The 19,221-nt window shown below is 41.2% G+C and overlaps 1 protein-coding gene across 11 annotated transcripts; it reads left to right on the top strand.

Annotated features, from left to right (window-relative positions):
* The first annotated feature begins 111 nt into the window (after window positions 1–111).
* Window positions 112–15,925, top strand: LOC100123207 (ecotropic viral integration site 5 ortholog). 11 transcript variants are annotated; one of them, XM_016988420.2, is made up of 12 exons: window positions 112–596; window positions 5,781–6,070; window positions 6,902–7,252; window positions 7,339–7,603; window positions 7,684–8,046; window positions 8,185–8,413; window positions 8,491–8,939; window positions 9,009–9,491; window positions 9,563–9,676; window positions 10,971–11,020; window positions 11,258–11,277; window positions 12,038–15,925. In XM_016988420.2, the coding sequence occupies exons 2-12, from the start codon at window positions 5,871–5,873 to the stop codon at window positions 12,103–12,105; spliced, it is 2,592 nt and encodes an 863-aa protein (XP_016843909.1). In that variant the 5' UTR covers window positions 112–596; window positions 5,781–5,870; the 3' UTR covers window positions 12,106–15,925. The 11 variants fall into 11 exon arrangements, 9 of the variants coding, with proteins under 9 accessions (XP_016843909.1, XP_008210152.1, XP_008210155.1 ...); XM_008211930.3 differs by having other exon boundaries at window positions 9,563–9,661; XM_008211933.3 differs by having other exon boundaries at window positions 6,929–7,252; window positions 9,563–9,661.
* The last annotated feature ends 3,296 nt before the right edge of the window (window positions 15,926–19,221 follow it).

A 19,221-nucleotide genomic window follows, 5' to 3' on the forward strand; every position in this document is an offset into this window, starting at 1 on the left:
CGCGACCGTCACTCAAGAACTGGAATCGCACCTGCTGGATCCAGCCGCGTATATCTACGAGGTGCGATTAAAATTCTGCCCCTTCCCCGCGAGTTATACGAGACAGCGCGCTCTCGGTTCGCTGTCAGCTCAGCAGTGAGCGGCTGGTCGTCCTCGAGGGGACAGTCGTTGGTTTAGCAACTCGCGTTCAGGCATCTCTCGCAACGACGTCGTATTATTATACATCTCGAGACTTCGAGAGATCGGCGCCCGCAGAGAGTGTTGGCTCGTCCTCATCCGACAGGCGATTGTGTGCAGATAGTACACCCCCGCCGCGCGCATCATAGTTATTGTGTCGCGCGAGGGAGTGGCGAGCAGTTCGATCTGCCGAAAAGTGTCACATCTGTTTTCCTGTACACGTCGTCGCTCACACGTCGTCGGCGTCGTTCTGCGTGCATATCGTGCGCGGCTATACGTACAGCTGGAAAAGCCATAGACGGGCATAATCGTCGTCGTCGTCGTCGGTGCATGTGTGTACGTGTGTGCCACCACTGCTCCGGAGCGAGAGCTGCTGTGCCTCCGCTACTGTGAACACACTAGAGCCGGAGAGAGAAAAGGTGAGTGACCCGAAAAAAAAAAGGAAAACGCTGAGAGAGGCTGGCTCTGATGCGAGACTCGGATCTCCAGTTCTCTCGAGTGGTGGGCGTCTGCTGCTATTCTCTGATTCTAAAACGGAGCGCGCGCGCATACATATTTTTTATCCTCTCGGCGATTTGATAAAAAGTCGATGCTGTAGGTATGTGTGTTTTCGTGCGGGTGGTTATTTTCGATTAGAGAGCACGCAGTCAAGTGAGAGAGGCTGCAACGATGCTGATGCTCCAGAAGGCCCTTGTGGAATTATTATTGCTGTAAATATTAAAAATACACTCACTGGCAGTTGAGCTGAAGCATCAAACTTGATTCTATTAGGGAAACAAGTAGGTTTAATTGTGGAGGAAGTGAGTGCATTGCTCCAAAGTGCCATGGTTTTTTTTTGCAACCATGATACATTGCCTAATTGAGTTTACACTATGACCAAGCTCGGATGTACTTAAAAAATTCATTTAAACTAATGTAACGGTTTTAATTTGCGTTAAATTTTTCAAAAAGACTGATTTAATCACGTAATGTATTAATAAGCGAGATAATACCATGTCAAGATGCATTCAGTCATAAATGATTAAGAAATGCAAAAAGCTTCCTAATGAATTAAACATATCTGTTTTATTGCCTCAGTGAGTCATTAGTGGGAGTTAATTTTGATAAAGCATGCAATAAAGAGAGTGTTAAAGCACAGAGGAAGCGGAGAGTCTGATATTCCAGTTGTATAAAAATTTGTAAAATGCCAGCTATCAACCGGAATATTAATGCTCCAGAAAGATCATACTTTACGAGTCTTCTTCCACTGCACACATTGTAGCAGGTTTCAGTGCGAGAGTCCAGAATGAAAGTATGTCTCGAGAGGTGCAAAAACAAGTTTGACTTGCAATGATGGATCCAAAGGAAAGAAATTGTTGAAAGTTGACTATAGAAAGTGTGTTTCTTGCCTATATTTGTTACAGACTTTTGCCAATTCCAACAGACTGATTTTGATTCTTTTCTCAAGACATGCATCTTATATATTCTCCAGTCTATTGTAAAGGCTATTGTAAATTATGTAAGCACTTTGTTTATGCATCAAAACACTGCAACTGCTGCAAACTTGTTTCATAACAAGGCTGATATCCTGCAGTTTATCAGCAGAGTGAAATACACACAAAGCCTGTTTAAATAGCAGAAAATTCAGTTCATCGAGTACTAGTTTAAGTGCAAGCATTACTGTCGCTCAATAAAGCCGAGAGATATGAAATTCTACAGCAGCATAATGCATTCCTGGCATTTGGAATATCCTTTAATGACGCTAACATAGTAATACCTAGCTTCTGTTCCATCCGGGCATCAAAGGATAATCTGGTTCCCCTGTAATATAAGCCAGGCACACGCTGCTGTGTTATTATGCTCTATCTGGCTGGAAAGTGCGTTTACTCCCAGCATTTTGGGAAAAAATCCCTAATCCTCTGGGAAATCACTTTACATAAGCATGAATTAAACGCATCTAGCCTCTGACAACATCTCATTTTTTCAGCATAACATCTTACTACACACAAAGCCAGAAAATTTATTCGCTGCATTGAATTATTCTCCAAGCATAACAAACGCACTGTTGCAACATCGAAACGTTCTAACAACTTTTTCAATCCGAAGATTCTCTCTATATAATTAAAATCAGAACGACAGCAATAACGAGCCAGATGGTACAGTAGTAAAAACTGATTAGTAGTCCCCAGCAGACCTACAATTACCATATCACACCGCGCTGCCGTATTCATCAATATACCGTTAGCAAGATAAAAAATATAACTCACACACAGGCGCTTTTCAATTTTCTAATCCGCCCTCTCCGAACGAGTTTCCGAACGTGAAATCTCGCGTGTACCGCTAGACTCATTAGCATGTGTGCGTATATACCAGAGGCTCGAAAAAAAAGTATACGCCTGTTTAGTTTACGCCGTACAGACTCGAATCCCGTGAATAACCGGGAAGTGCTGCTCTCCGGCTCATTGTCTCCCCTCCGCGTATAACTCGTGCACGGCGCGATTGCGAAACTACTATATATATTCGCTCTCTGCGTAATTACTCGCGTTGGTTCCTTTCGTACGGACCGATGAACCTCGTATTACTTGTAATGAAATTACTTATATACTCTCCGGAAAAATAGAACGACGTCGTCCTTGAGGTATCCCGCGCGGAACTAGAGCAACCGCTCATCCCATTAAGAGCCAATATTTGCTCGGAGTAAATTTACACTTTATCCAGCGGACGACTCGGAAAAATATTGACAGGCGCCGTCGTCCAGCTCACGATATTATACTATCGAAAAGTGCAGTGTATACACCTGATGACGATCTCCCCTTTATCGAGATTGGACACTTTCATCATTTGAAAGTTTTCGAGGAGCTATTTTCATAAGTGGCACTCGACAGAGGAAAGTCGAAAGCCAATATAAACTGGTTCGCACGAGTCGGCTAATGACTTTTCCGATATTTTTTCTTCTCTCTTTACGAGCTTTTTCTACTCCCACATCATCGTACAGCACGGAAATATGTACAGACGTGACATCCAAGTGCGGACATACGTGCGCAGAGTCGACGTAATCGTAAAAACGTGTAATCTCAGCGCGTATGTAGGATTGAAAAAAAGCTCGTATTTTCTTTATCATCTGTGATTTGTCGCCGCCTCGAAAAACAAAGCCACATCGCTTGTCGTTCACGGCTTTCATCGCGCTAATTGATTCGCGAATATGTCCAAAGCACCGAATACACCTATATTCGCGTGAGTCACACGAAAAGAAGAAGAAAACCTGCGCCACGTAACTCACTCGTGTTCCCTTCGCTACTCCGAGTCATCCGCGTGCATCCATCTCTCGTTGGCTGCGCGCACAACACAGGATGCGACGTACTACGGCGGTTGCGTTCTCCGGATGCGTGTGAGTGAAAGCCGCGCTCGAAACAGCGTTTTCCCATCGTAGAAGCAGCTCCTGATGATGCCGGTGTGTAATGTGCACAAAAGAGCGTATGCGTGCGTGTGTGCATTTGGGTGCAGCCAAGGTGAGCGGCCCAGTTATTGACCGAGCGATTGACCTACACCTGTGGCTCTTTTTTCTATAAGCTTGTGTGTGTGTGTTTTTTGAGGAAGAGGGAATTGTTTCTAGCTGCTTTCCGGGGGAGAGAGGCTATTTTGGAGGCTTTGGTTGAATGGACTGTGATGTGTGATGGAACAGACGTTGTTTGATTTTCACTTCACGCTTCGAGAGAGAAATCGCAAACAGCCGTTTTCGAGTAAAATTCCACGTGTGGGCTGTGTATTATCTGTTACTGTTGAGTAATAATCGTTTTTCGAATGTTTTACCGAATAGTTAACTGTGCAACACGTGGGGACACGTGTACTCTGCGGAAAACAGGTTATTACTCACGTGCCACGCGATAATTCCTGTATGTGTACCAAGAGAGAGTTGGAATATTGACCATCAGGTAGATATGTATATATAAACGCGATGATTCATCGACGGTGAAAAAAAAATTCACGGATACATGTGGACACTTTTTGTGCGTAACGGTCTTTCCATCAACGACTCGAGCTACGAAGAAGTCGTCGTCTTTTTTTACCGCTGACTTATCGCTGAATGAACCCGAAGAGAGCAGTCGTTATAATACCCGTTTTATTGAAGAATATCACGACTATGTGACTGATATTGTCGTCGGCGAGTGTTATTCTTTATCGACGCTATCCGCATTTTCTCTTTCTTCGCTTTTTGTTGACACTGTATGAAGAATTTTTGTGTATCGTCTCGTACTCTCGGTGTACTGTGTGTACATTATACCGGTATTGTTCCTTTTCCACCAAGATAAGCAGTGTTACACTTCAAGGTTTTATTGTTCTTTCTTCAAACGGTCGCCATCGATATATAACTTGTAATGAAAAAAACTTTACGTTCGAATTAGAACAATAAAACAAACATTACAAAAGTGTATAAACTTGAAACCGTTGTATGCAGCCTTTACAAAAAGGTATGGCATTGACGAGAGCTGTCGATCGATAATTCGAGCGTTATTGTATCTAGAAATCTCTATTCTTTTCTGTACGCGTATTATACGCTCGCATAGCAGGAGTGAAAGACGAACCGAAAAAAAAAAACGTTTTTATTACATAACCGCCGACCAATTACTGTTCTCTCGATGATGACTCATCCGTAATAGTATTTTAATGTATGCCGGGGCTCAGAAAAGTGAAAGGACGTCTCTGTGTGGTACAGCCGCGACATCCATGATAATATAGTCCTACATGTGTGTCTGCGTACTTTCTTTTCGAAATTCTTTCTCGCGTACAACAACTAAATTTTTATACGAAATAATAAAAGAATTACAGCAATCGAACAACAAAAGGGCGAAAAAAAACGACGATCTAGCCCAGAGAGTATGAGTCAGGAAGGAGAAAATTCGAAGTCGTTTTGCAACGCCGGCAATGTCACCCACAGAGCAGATATCCGATAATGGAAACAGGTTCCAGCTTATATATATATGTGTATGTGTACAACGCACCGATACATATAGTCCCACCGCCGTCTAGATCAATAAACGAGCTATGTCAACATTGCTGGCATTGCAACAAAGAAATCTGTCCCGATTCCGTCGCCACCACTACCGCAGTGGTCAGCACAATTTAAAAATAAAAAACTGTGTCCCCGCATTTCACCGATTAAACTTCAACTCCCGCGCAGCAATTCGCGTAAGAGGAACACGAGGCCATAACTCAGTACTGCACTCGCTGAATAAATGAAAACGCTCGCAATATGAAGTACTAGCTGGGGCGGGAAATTCAGACAGTCGTAAAGCGTGAATAAACATTCTATATAGCGGACACGATATAAACGGTTAGAGAGAGAGAGAGAGAGAGAGAGAGAGTACTGCATCATATGTGCCCCGGCTTATCGGATAGTAAAAGCGGAGGTGTACACCGGCTGCGATAAGGACGGAGCGATTCCGCTTTAATGCTGCTCATTTTCTCCGCGTCGATGTCAATTTGCAAGCTGTGTGTGTGTGTGTGTGTGTGCGCGCGCGTCACGCCGAGGATCACGTCAGAGATATTCTGCCCATCCTGTATATCGTCACGGTTTGATGACCCTTGGATTAAAATTGCTCTTTTTGTTTTCAAATTTTTAACAGAGTCTGAAGTGCCAGCGAAGTAGGAGGAGGAGGAGGAGGAGGTAGGCAGAGAGGGATCGTTAATGCTGTTCGGGACATGGACTATAGGTGATGAGCGTGGTGTGCTTGAAATCCTCCTTGGAAGAAAGCATTCATAACGGCGAGCATCATCACAAGGAGGCCGCTCTCACGTTCCCGGAGTTGGAGCCGCAAACGCCGAGGGACTGTCCCGCTGCCGCGACACCGACCACCTCCAAAGTCATATCCACCGACGAGCTGGCTCTATTAGCTAAACTGGAAGAGGCCAATAGGTAGAGTACATCATCGGCTCTCTGTTATGCTTTTTTTTCTCTCTCTCTCTCTATCTATACAATCTCGCATATAATACTCTTCACTCGCTTCCACGCATGAGTTTTCCTGTAAATATGTAATAATGCACAGTGTACACACACACACACACACACTCCGCGCACGAGAATCTATATAATCGCACCTTTCTCTCTCTCTCAGCACTTAACCGAATTCCTTCGATATTGTTGTTGTTTGCACGGTTGTTTGTGTTAAATTATACACTAATTATTATTATTGGAGATTAATTAAGCGGTTTACATATCGATCGAGAGCTGCGGGAACTTCGTTGAGAGAAATTGCGGCTTATTTGACGTTTCCATAGCCAGGGCTATAATCAGTGTTGGGCAAAGAAGTACGTAGTACTTAAAAAAAAGTACGAGTACAATACTTTTAAAAAAGTACCAAGTACATACAAAAGTATTAAGTACTTTTTCAAGTACTTCGAGTACTTAGAGAGTATGCGCTTTTTAAGTACATTAGTAATTTACAAGCACTTCGAGTACTTTAAGTGTTTCCCAAGTACTTCGGGTACTTATTCAGCACATTGAGTACTTTTTATGTACTGGAGATATTTAAAAAAAGTACATAAAGTAAGTTTTTCAAGCGCTGCACTTACAGGATAATTACTTAAAAACTTGTACTCGAGTACTTACTAGTTTAAGTCCCGCCCAACACTGTAGCTATAAACAAGCCATCATCGCACGCTTCACAGCCTCCATATACATCTCCGCTAAAAAAAAACTAACGATTAACACAAAAAATGTATAACCACTGCTTGTTCCGCACCACAGGCTAAGCAAAAAATATCTGCTCGGCAGGCTAATCGAGTCGGACGCGAAATCGCTGAGCTCGCTGCAGAGTAACCACAGTAGAAAGGGCTCGGACACCTCGCAGGTGTCCCTGGCATCGGGCTGCAGCAGCGCGAACGGCGCCGTCGATACAAACTCGACGGCGACCAGCTCCGCTGCTGTAGCCCAACGGCCTAACAATGCCACGAGCAACAACAGCAGCAACAATACCGACGGCGAGGAGAACACCTGGACGCTATGGGGTAACATCGTCGCCGACTGGGATAACCAGTGGAAGAAGAGGAAGGACTTTGTCAAGGAACTCGTGCGACAGGGCATCCCCCATCACTTCAGGTGAATCTCTCTCTCTCTCTCTCTTTACGATTATGATTTTGGCTATTCATTCGTAATGAAGACTGACGTATCGTTTCTCTTCGCAGGGGCATCGTCTGGCAGTTGCTCTGCGGCGCGCACGACTCGCCGGTGAAGAAGCAGTTCGCCGAGTACATAAAATGCACCTCGGCTTGCGAGCGAATAATCCGGCGGGACATAGCCCGCACCTATCCGGAGCACGACTTCTTCAAGGAGAAGGACGGCCTCGGACAGGAGAGCCTCTTCAACGTCATGAAGGCCTACAGCCTGTACGACCGCGAGGTCGGCTACTGCCAGGGCTCCGGCTTTATAGTCGGGCTTCTGCTCATGCAGGTTGGTGTATAATTCAATCGATGACTAACGATGAAATCCACGAGTGTGACTCTCGACGCTATTAATAAACGTTTCAACAGCAAATGCCCGAGGAAGAAGCGTTCGCCGTTCTGGTGGCTCTGATGCAGGAGTACAGGCTTCGCGACATGTTCAAGCCCTCGATGGCTGAACTGGGTGTCTGCATGTACCAGCTGGAACATCTGGTGGCAGACACGCATCCGGAATTGTACGCTCACTTCACCGCCCAGGGCTTCCACACTTCGATGTACGCATCCTCCTGGTTCCTCACGCTCTTCACCACTGCCCTCAGTCTGCCGCTCGCCTGTCGCATCTTCGACGTCTTCCTATCCGAGGGCATGGAGACCATATTCAAGGTCGCTCTCGCCATGCTGCAGCTCGGCAAGGAGGAATTGCTTAGCTTGGACATGGAGGGAATGCTTAAGGTATACTGCAAATCCAGCTCACGTGTGATTTATCAAGGTTTTAGAGCGACAACGAACGATAAAGTGTCCTTTACGACTGACGATTAAGTTTGCACGGTCACGAACAGCTTCTAGTCTAACGTTTGAATTGTATTTCAGTTCTTTCAAAAAGAACTGCCCGGCCGAGCCGAAGCAGACCCAGACCGCCTCATGAACATCGCCTACAGCATGAAGATCAACCCCAAGCGAATGAAGAAGCTGGAAAAGGACTACACCGTTTTGAAAATGAAGGAGCAGGAGGAGATGGTGGAGCTGCGAAGACTCAGAGCAGAAAACAGGCTACTCAGGCAACGAACCGAGCTTCTCGAGGCTGAATCCGCTGAACTAGGTGAGCATTAATACCGGAAGATTTAAAGCCACTTTTTGCTGACAGCTGTCTGTAATATGCGCTTCTTTGAATTCCAGCCGACAGACTAGTTCGAGGCCAGGTCTCGCGTGCCGAGGAGGAAGAGACAGCCTTCGTGATTCAGCGCGAGCTGACGGCTCTTCGTCATACACACCTGGAGACGTCGCATCAGCTGGAACAGGCTCATGAGGAGCTGCGATCGTTGTCGATACTGCTCGAGGAGAACGTCAACTCGAAGCAGTCGTCCCTTGACGAGATCAGTCTGAAGCAGGAGGCTCTCTCTCAAAAGGAGGAGATGATTCAGTGCTTGCAGGAAGAACTCGTGAGGGTGAGGCTGCACGAGGCGGAAAACGATGCGACGATCAGAGATCTCAGGGCCAGAATTCAGGAGCTCGAGCAGGATAAGAAAACGTTGAGGGAGAGCACACCCGACAATTCCGTTGCGCATTTGCAAGAGGAACTCATTGCTGTGAAGCTTAGAGAAGCCGAGGCGAACTTGTCATTAAAGGTGAGAATCTTGAATTTTTATAGAGCGCGAATATTTCAGTTAACCCAATCTAACAATACCACGTTTTAGGATCTTCGCCAAAGGGTCACAGAACTGAGCACCGCCTGGCAGAAGCATCTGCAGGAACATCGAGCTTCTCACTCTGCCCCAGCAGCCGATTCAACCCCGAAGAAACTGCTCTTCTGGGAAAACCGCGGTCACGAGGTGCAGAAACTCGAAGAGGACCTTATGACCACGAGAATACGAGAAATGGAAGCTCTCACGGAAGTGAAAGAACTAAGGCTGAAGGTGATGGAACTGGAGACACAGGTGCAGGTGTCCACGAATCAGTTGCGTCGCCAGGACGAAAACGGCAAGTTACTTAAGGATGAGCTCGAGACCGCTCTCGCTCGTCAAAAAGAGCTCGAGACGAAACTTAGAGAACAGCACGATAGGTACTCGGATCTTGAATCCAAGATGAAAGATGATACGATGATGGCGAGAATAAGAGACGCCGAACACGCGCAGCAAGTGGCGGAGCTCACTCAAAAGATCTCCGTTCTAGAACTTAAGGTAACACTACTTTGACTTGTTAATATTGGATACGGCTTTGAAACTTACTATTCGTTACTGATTTCTTTTAGAATGAAGAAATGCACGCCGAAGGTGAATTGAGAAACAATATGGACGATAGTGAGAGAGTTCGCGAACTGCAAGATAAAGTCGCTGAACTAAAAGCCGAAGTAAGTGTCGAGAAGGTACTTGTAAGAGCAGTTACTTTAATCGCGATGTGAAAATACCTGATAAAGATTCTGCATTGCAGTAAGAGGTAGCAAATCAAAAAACAAAACGTATCGTGATTAAGCGTACTAACTAATGGGAAAATGAAAACGAGGAACTACAATTCGATCTATCTTTTACTTCTTACTTTGATGTTAAAGAAACGTCATGCTTATTATCACCATTTTAACCGCTTAACATTGCACTGTAAAATATATCCACAGCTTCATTTATAAATATCAGTTTAATTAAACAAACGAGCAAAGGGTCCTCTTGATATAGAACTAATAAACATTTACTTCACGCGCATACTAAGTCGGAATATTATTGGATTAAGGCAACGTCCGATTAGGCTTCTCTCGCTTTGTGCATAGAGAACGTCAACTCATGTTTATAACATTCGTGCTTATGCTTCTTTTTTAATCACCTGCATCTACGAGAAAAAGATTTGTAAATTCACATACTCGTTTATTTTCTTACACAAATCAGTGTTATATAAACATATAGCTTTCATTATATTTGTACCAATTATTCTGTGACTCACGAGTACACGCTTTAATTTCAATTAATTTGAACTGTAAATATTGATAAAGTTGGATCAGGGTGATAATCATTTTGGTTACTGCTCTGATCTTTGATGGTTTATTTTTTGTCAATTTTTTCAGAATTTCTTTAATAATAAACAAATTGTTTACACGTATTGGATTCGCATACGTACGTAAGTTTCGTGAAAAAAATAAGTCCATGCGACAATTATGAAACAGACAATGAACAAAATAGCAATCAGAAGTGCACAAAATCTGGATCTTGCATAACAGAATGACTTATTCTAAGAGGTAAACAAACAAAATTTATTGTCCAGAGTACAATCGCATTTTGAAACAGTTTTTTTTTTTGTAGTACGTAAAGTACCTAAACAGTTTTTATAGTTTCAAAAAAGTGCAGTGCAAAACTAGGTTAGCAGATTGTTTAATTGACTCAATAGACTAGAAAAAGTGACATATACATACCTTAAAGGACCTTGTAACAAAAATCTATTACTTGGGTTCTTATTAGATATTATTGGTGATGGCGGGATAAAGAGGACTTTAATCTTTATAAACTAAACTAACTGGCTTATGGTGATACATAGCATTTTATTTTAGCAGAACCAATTCAACGAAAATGATGAGTAAATTTAATCGAGCAATTGTTTCTGTTAAGATAAAGCTTCAAAAACACGCCTTTTACCTACGACTAACCCACTATTTCTGTTGTGTTTTGTCGCATTAGTGTCCTACACCAATCACCAGTCCGGAGATAGATCTGTTGACCTGGCTCGAGTAAGTTTTCAATCACGTGTCGGCATTATATTTCCTAATCTCCAATGTGTAGTATTGCTTTGTCTGTTATACCTTTAAAATAATTTTGAATAAATTGTCATGTATTGGTTTATGCATCATTCCTCAGTAAATGAATGAATTAAAAACCAATACGTGACGAATGATCCTCCTATACAGAATAACACAATAACTAGTCATTGCAACAAGGTATTAAAGTTGCTTACTACTTACTTTCAGACCAGTGGGCGAACCTGAAAGTAAGTAACAATGGTCTTGTGTCATACGACGTAAAACACGAATTGTGACTGGTATTATGTATAAATATGTACGTTTTTGTGTGTCCGTTTTTGTCTTTGTTTATAGCTTCTTTATGTTATCATCACATTTAAGTACGATTTTCCTAATAACATCTTTTCATACATGCATGAACATTGAACAAGCTTTATATCATACCTTTTCATTCAAGCTTGCTTGTATTCTTATGCGTACCTTGTACATACATACTTTATAACTTTAAATTTACACGATCGAATTTTTATGTAGGCATATATGATTGCGGTATAATACAACTAAAATAAAAGTTACTAGTTTATAGTATACAATTATTATTACAATGCATGGAAAAGTTTATTCCGAAATTAGTTCGGTTCAGAGAAATTTTTTAATAGAAGATTTAATAAAAAAAATACCAATGTTTACGATTTCGTGTACAATTTGTATTTATGAGCATAATTTATCTAAAATCGGTCCTTGTTTTTTAAATATCGACTATGCTGACATAATGAAATTTTTCATTTTGAAAGTAATGTAAATATTTGCAATCGCTAATGTTAAACATGTATTGTGTAAAAGTAAATAATTATCGTGGAGTGTATACGCTAAGTGAAGGTATCGTCGAAGCCTATTAGATACATACAATAATAATTAGTTTGACAAAGGCAAAGACGATACTTTTCTTGCGACACATCAAATTGACCACACGATAAAGTCTAACTTTTCAATTTGACCTATCACCAGGTGTTGAGGCTGGAGAGTTGGAAGGAGCGCTGGACGGGCACCGGAAAAGCGCCGACGGTCGTGCGTAGCTGCAGCATCGAGACGGATGGTGGTGGCAGCGAACTCGACGACCGCGACGATCTCAAGATCTGCCTGCAGGACGACGTTGTCAGCCCGGCAGCCAACGACTCGTAAAAGCGGGCCCAGGGTCGTTCCGTGCAATTCGTAATATTGCTTTTGTTATCGGACTGTGAAGCGATTTTTTCCTTTTGGATGATACAGATATTGATCAATGTCGTTAGGTGTCGTAGAATCTTTTCAGCGACGGCGCATTCACGGAGAAGCATTTATTTTGAATACTAAAGAAAAAAACCGAACATTCATGAAAGTACACATTCCCACAGAACTGCTTGAAAAAAAAAATATTTTTAAAAACTGAGGCCACTGGAAAGATTCTATCGCGACGCGTATCATGTAGGATGAAAAATCCGTTTGTTCTTGGTTTTCCATTCGAACTTTACATCGAAATAGATAATAAGCCACAAGCGCCCAATCATTCGACGATTTACAGGAAAAGCGTCGAGGCTTTGAATCTGTATTTACTATACCAATTTTTGTACACCTATGAATGCGTATAAGGGAAATTTAGCACAAATGGAAAATAATGCCAAGCCAGAATTGCATGGAACGATGTAGCCGTGATTTTTAAAATAGGCAGCTGAAAAAATTTTTATTGAAAAACGGTAAAATACTCTGTTTTCGTAGAGAAGAAAAAAAGAGACGATGGGAGAGGATAGTTTCTTTCGAGGTTCATTTTTACTGAGAAGAAATGATTACTTCTTCATTCCATACTATTGTATATCGAAGTCGCGCGCGCATTTTTCATAATAAACGGGACAAGTAGTTTGAGGAGGTTGTAATCTGTCAAAATAATTCGTTAGCTAGATTCCTTTTGGAAGGAGTTTGTGCGAATTATTTTGGTTGGTTGTTTAGGTAATACTTAGACTTCGTAGGCACTGAACATTTGAAAATATATTTTATCGTTGATTTATTCTAAAAATCAAATATAAAAATAGATTTTTATTATTTTATGTTATTATGTAAAGCGTTTATAAAACTCTCAAAATGATTTTATTCTGTTTTATAATGTACTTTAATGTTCAATTTTATACCTGAAAAGTAAAGATACTTTTCAATGATTTTACGTGCGAGGATATAATAATTTACGTTAATCATCAAATAGATACTAGATTGATTTTTATTAACAATCAATTTATATTTTAAATGGTTTTAATGTAGAGTAAGAGACCAAGGTAAGACACCAATAGGGATGCAAGTTAGCGTTTCAATTGGTTGTTCCGCGGTTCTACATTTGAAGCTTTTAAACCGCTCAATAAAAGGCGCCAATGAAAATAAGAGCTTCGGCTTCCACCTAGTTTCTTAGTAGTTTTCGAATATCTTAAACCCAAATTTTGAATTAAATTTGAATTAATCTTATGAGCATTCAGTGCCCTACAAAAGTCTGCGTAGTGTTAATGTAGTATAAGAGTCGTACTAAGACCTGGGAATTTTTAGCTAATTTTCATAATGAACACATACAAAGCAATTTCCTGTGTGAAGTAAACAGACGTCAATTGTACTAAATATAATGAAAAAAAATTGTCACATTACATATATTTATGTTGTCAAATAATTTTTTTAAAGCCTCATAGTAATTAACATACGAATATTTAATTCTTATGAGAGCGGTTTTTAAATTTGTAACAGTATTTTTCGATACTAGCGAGGAAGTAAGCAAAGCAAATAAGTATTTATAAAATCACTCATGTTGAGATTAGTTCTTGATTCTAATTTGGCAAGCAAAAAGTATTTTCAATAATGAGCAGTATAAATTTCATACTCCCGATAAACATAAATAATACAACTGAAAAACGACCTTTTTCTCAAGTATTTTTAAACGATAAATTTATATAATAGGCCCTAACCAGATCAAATAAGATCTTCAATTATGTGATAAGCGACTTAAGATTTTAGACTCTTGATACAGAAAAACAGTGTTTACTCTTAGGAAATCACATTCAATGTAGACTTAATTACTTAGCACGTTAAGTTATCAAAACAACGGCCAATAATGCTTATAATCTTATTTAACAAGAAAATTTTATGTTTATTTATAATTTATATATATATTTTATTATCGTTATTCATTATTCATAATATGAATGAAAAGCAATTAAAACATTTTAATTACCTCGTGCTATTTTAAAGTGTAAGTCAAGAAAACATAATATACATACGACAATCGCTGTGACAATTTTTTTTCGAGCGATTTGAATATAATTTAATCATGTATGACTATACGTGTAACGAAAAACTTAAAAAAAAAATAAAATAATCTTATTTTATTGAGACAGGGAAAAAGAAAAATATAAAATAATTTATAAAAGGAATTATTTATTGAATGAAATGATGTATCGTGGTGTAGTCCCTGACAAAAAGGAAAAATGAAAATCGCAAAAAAGTGCATTTTCGAGCAATAGGTAAACTTGTGTGTAATCTCAAAGTAGACCGACGAAAAGTCTATGTTGTGCATTCGTTATATCACATAGAATTTGTATAACTGCCCGGTATTAGCCGTGTCTTACTCATTCCGTTGGTAGAGTGCAGGCTGCGTGTTTGTAGTTTTTACATCGGTGGTTCAACATATCACGCGCACCGCTTCAATATTACTTCCGATGAATATATTATATATTTTATTATTATTACAACTATTATTACAATTATCATTTGTTATTATGTTATCTTTGTCACCGGAAAAACGCGAGACTAGCAAAGGCAATCTTTTATCTTTTACGTAGAGTATACATTTTTCTTTAATGCCGTCCAAAAAGATATTCGAAGTCTAAGTATTTTTTTAAAGTATTAAGTTAATAATGAAGAATCGCTTCCCTAACTTTAGTTTGGGAAACTCATATATAGGCTTTAAAGTTAAGTTCTCCATTTGACGATTAACTTGGTCTTGAGTATTTGAGAAAGTTAGTTTGAAAGACTGAAAATTGCCTTTGCTTTGCCTAGTGGAGTTTGCAATTTCGGGACAAAAAATGATAAAAACAAGCGCACGTATTAATGCGGTGACGATTTCTTAACGTATTAATAGCTGTAACACTTGTAGCATTGTCGTGTACGACTCTTTGTAAGTATAAACTTACTAGCGAATATGTCGAGGACATTTTGGTAATACATTTGTAACAAACCTTATACCGTTGACTGTTTTCATCGATTTAGCCAACTTTCCGAAGATGAATTCGAAATGAAATTTCACGTATATGATCTTTATCTTAGAATCAATTGTAATAGTCTATACGGCGAAGATGATTTCAGAGTGTTTTAGAGCGATTATGCATTGTTATGATTAATTTAATCAAGAAGTTTTCCGTTGATCGAAAACGAAATTGTCAGTTTATGATACAATTGTCAATGAAGGATGCGATATAAAAACTATGTCGATTTGTTGATAATTCGTGTGTTACCCTTTCACTCATTATCCAAGCAAGTTGAATGCTGCAATATTGACGGTATTTGGTAGTAGCACAGAATCTTGTTTTATAGATTATACAAGCATCCTTTTCTTCCATTTCTTTTCAAGGTTCAACTTAACAACGTATGCGTGCGTTATATATTAGATTTTATACCAAACCTGTTAAAAAAAAAAACTTGTGCTACTACCCGAACCAATCATACCGACGCATCGAATCATACGATTTTTATGGCTGAATAAGCAAGGCTTGTAAAACAGTGACTTTTTTTGCAATGCGTTCCGACCACAATATTTATTTAAGAATATATACGAGGTATTTTCTATGTAAAAAAAAAAGAATATTAAACGATGAAATCGATCGAAGTCTACAAGTCTGTGGCTTTTCTTTTCACCCAAGCGCAACACAGTCACGCGCTGACTAATTGAGTTTTGTCGCCTGAAAGGATGCACTGTCGCGTCGAGCGATGATTTTATTTATTTTCTGCGCGCTATTTCTGTATTTCCCACACGCGCGTGGAACGTCCACTCTTCAAATAGCTCGGATAAACCAAAGATGTAACTTGTAAAAAGTTGTCCGTCGTCGAATGACAATTAACAGGTGTAACAAACTGTAATAAACCATCATTGAAGCGGCTATAAAGAGACATTGTTTGAATCAACGTTTAAGTCTTGCGGAAACAGCTTCTTTAAGCCACAAAGGAAAGCGGTAGCTTCTTCAAGTGCTTCACTTCTGAACCACGCGCTTCGAATGGATTAACAGTTCAACGGCCTTAAATATATAATAGGCTCACAGCGTCTCTGTTTCGTGTAAAAAACGTTCAAAAAAGCGAGTAAACTTAAAAAAAAAAATTGTCAAGCTCGTCGATAAGCGTTGGACCGCCAAAGATTTTACTACAACCGACAGCGATAAGAAGATTCTCCCTCGCACACACATACGAGAGACGGCGTCAGAAAATCAGAGCTCCCCTCTCGGTGAGCAATAACCGTAAACCCACGAGGCCCATAACTACACATCAGGAAGAGGAAAAAACGAATCGTCTCGGATACACCGCATCATCCTCGCGCGCGCGACAGACACGTCAGGCTTGTACGAGAGAGAGAGAGGGGCGAAAGAGAAAGAGCAGCAGGACAGTAGGCATCCGCACGTATAGCAGTAGCGCGCGCGCCCTGCGTTTTAAATTAAATATGCGCTTACCGTTTGCCGGAAATCGATAGGCTAAACGCTGCGCTGTGCCGAGCTAAGAGCAAAGAGAGAGAGAGAGAGAGAGAGAGAGAGAGAGAGAGAGAGAGAGAAAGTGTAACGGGCCGTCGCGCCGTTTCTCCGACGCGCGCACACAGTTCGAGCATTGTACATTTGTGTCCGTATGTTAGTGTATGTGAGCCGCACTGCACACGCTCGACGCACGACATACTTGCTCAATAATCGGCGCATTGTTCGAGCTGCTCCGATGACTGGCTCTCTTTTTTTATCTGCGTGTATTTTCTCGCTTTTCCGCGGGATTCCCCGCAGTATAGTTTCTCGAAAACTTTATTTTCGCTTCGATGTGTACTACAAGTCTGAATGATTCGCTCTGTGCGTGTAACGAGAGTAAAATCCGTTTACTGTCCGCACATCAGCCAGAAAAAAAATCGCGATCAATCTCGCAAACTGCTTCGACGGCATCGGCGCATAATGACTCTCAGAACATACGCATATCGAGCGCGCGTATGAAAAGAGACCGTTAGACGATTTATGGTGCGGGTGCACTTAAAATCGCATTATTGCGCATAATAAATATACTTACTCGGCGCTGCGATAAATTTTAACAGCCGACTAATGAGCTTTAATTTGGCTTATCTCGCGGAGAATTTCGAGGGCTTTATCTAAAATCTCAGCGAAAGAGAGAGATGAGGCCCAATTCTTAAAATGTAGCTCATCAGCGTAATTGTCACTCGCTCGCTAAGTATGTCATTAGGCGAGAGACTCCGAATAATTATATATATATATACGTGCGTATATTATACATACAATAGGCGATATAAGCGAAAATTTTGTATTCTCGGTGCGCAGCAGATTGAAGAAATTACACGGCGTCAATTTCTCGGGGACAGCGTCGAGGAACACGATAAGGCCGCATACTCCCCATTCCGCGCATACTTGGCTCGAGCAACGCGATCCCGGCGCATCACGCAAAGAATCCACACAGGGACCGAGAGCTCCGTGAGCCTCGCAAAGAATAATTAACGCATGATATGATACAATAACCATATCCACGACGCGAAGAATAAGCGACGAGTGTACAAAACTTTTTTTTTTTTTTTTTTTTTTTTTTTGTCGACCTCCGCGCGTGCGTATATGAGTGTACATCCAGTAGCCGAGTAGATACAGCATAATATACGGCGTATACTTATTATACGCGGGCATATAATGGACATACGTGAAAGGTGAGTCACGCGGCCGGCTTTAATTCGAGTACGCAGACGGTAAGTGCCGGGTAAGGGTCAAAATTGATCCCACGATGTACGTGTGTGTGTGTGTGTGTCTGCAGCGTTGCCCTAAGTGTACGCGCACACGCCACGTTTTTCCCTTTCAACGTTATTCCGCTCTCTCTCTCTCTCTCTCCGGCTCCTTAATTTTTTTCAATTGACGTGGGTGAGGTGGAGATCGGCTTGAAAAGCTTATACCGACACCCTCGCTCTGTGTGTGTGTGTGTGTGTCTTTTGTGGAAGTCGGTGTATTATACTGGGAGCGGCTGTATGACATTAATTTTTTTTTTTACGAAGAGTTGTACGCTTGTTTAGACATCGGCAGTTCTACTACGTTTGTTTTGTGTAATAATTTACATTCTGTTTTTACATCACACTATATGCGGAGAGCTGCTTTTAGAGGCGATGGAGATAACGAATTTACGCGAATCTGGAGAGAAGAGAGCTTCTCTGTGACGTGACTGAGAATCGAGGCTGAGTGTCGGTGGACTAATTAAATAGCCCCTGCTACGGCGCCCTTTAGCACAAAGCACACGGAGAACGAGCTTCGGTTTTCTTTCGCCTCGTACAGCGAGGAACGAATCGCTCTTCGGTTGGTTGGTTCGTGTGATTTTCTGGAAAAAAGCCGACACTATAACTAATAAACTCCTCTGATTACGGGGAGTATACTCCTCGGGTCTGGGAAAAGTCGTTCCTCGACTCTGTGTTTTCTTTCTTTTTTTTTTTTTCGGAGACTCGCAATGCCCGCTTCCTCGTCAACACTTAAGGGAGAAATGCTACAGCGCCTAGTTTACATTCTCGCAAAGTGTTTACGACGCCGTCGTTCTGGAGAAAATAACTTCCATCTCTTCGATCAACCTGTGTTCGTTCGCGTGTTTTTTCAAACGAGACCAGTTTCCCATCCAACAAATACGCGATATTTTCTTTCATCGCGAGAGGCAAAGTCGTTTCGAGATTCGAGAGCCGTTTTAGAATCGAATTTCGGCTCCGTTTTTTTACGGCTTTTCAAGTGCAGTTCTCGAGAAAAATCGGGTACATGGCTCTCGAGACTTCGAGGAAGTGGCAGAAATAGAGGAGGAACGTAAACAGGGACGAAAGGATTTTTTTTTTTTCGTTTTGAATACAGCTAGCTGTTTAAGGACACTAGACAGACACGGGAGAGTATAATAATTCATTGTTCGCGCAGGGAAAAGTTCCGTAA

Source organism: Nasonia vitripennis, chromosome 4 (assembly GCF_009193385.2).
Source record: "Nasonia vitripennis strain AsymCx chromosome 4, Nvit_psr_1.1, whole genome shotgun sequence".
Classification (NCBI taxonomy): Eukaryota; Metazoa; Arthropoda; class Insecta; order Hymenoptera; family Pteromalidae; genus Nasonia; species Nasonia vitripennis.

What these genes read in the sequence shown, in the direction of transcription:
- LOC100123207 (XM_008211926.3), top strand. Translation starts at nt 5,871, where the DNA reads ATGAGCGTGGTGTGCTTGAAATCCTCCTTGGAAGAAAGCATTCATAAC. An exon ending in TCGGGCTTCTGCTCATGCAG is followed by an intron (nt 7,604 to 7,683) that starts GTTGGTGTATAA and finishes ACGTTTCAACAG; the next exon opens with CAAATGCCCGAGGAAGAAGC. An exon ending in TCTCCGTTCTAGAACTTAAG is followed by an intron (nt 9,492 to 9,562) that starts GTAACACTACTT and finishes GATTTCTTTTAG; the next exon opens with AATGAAGAAATGCACGCCGA.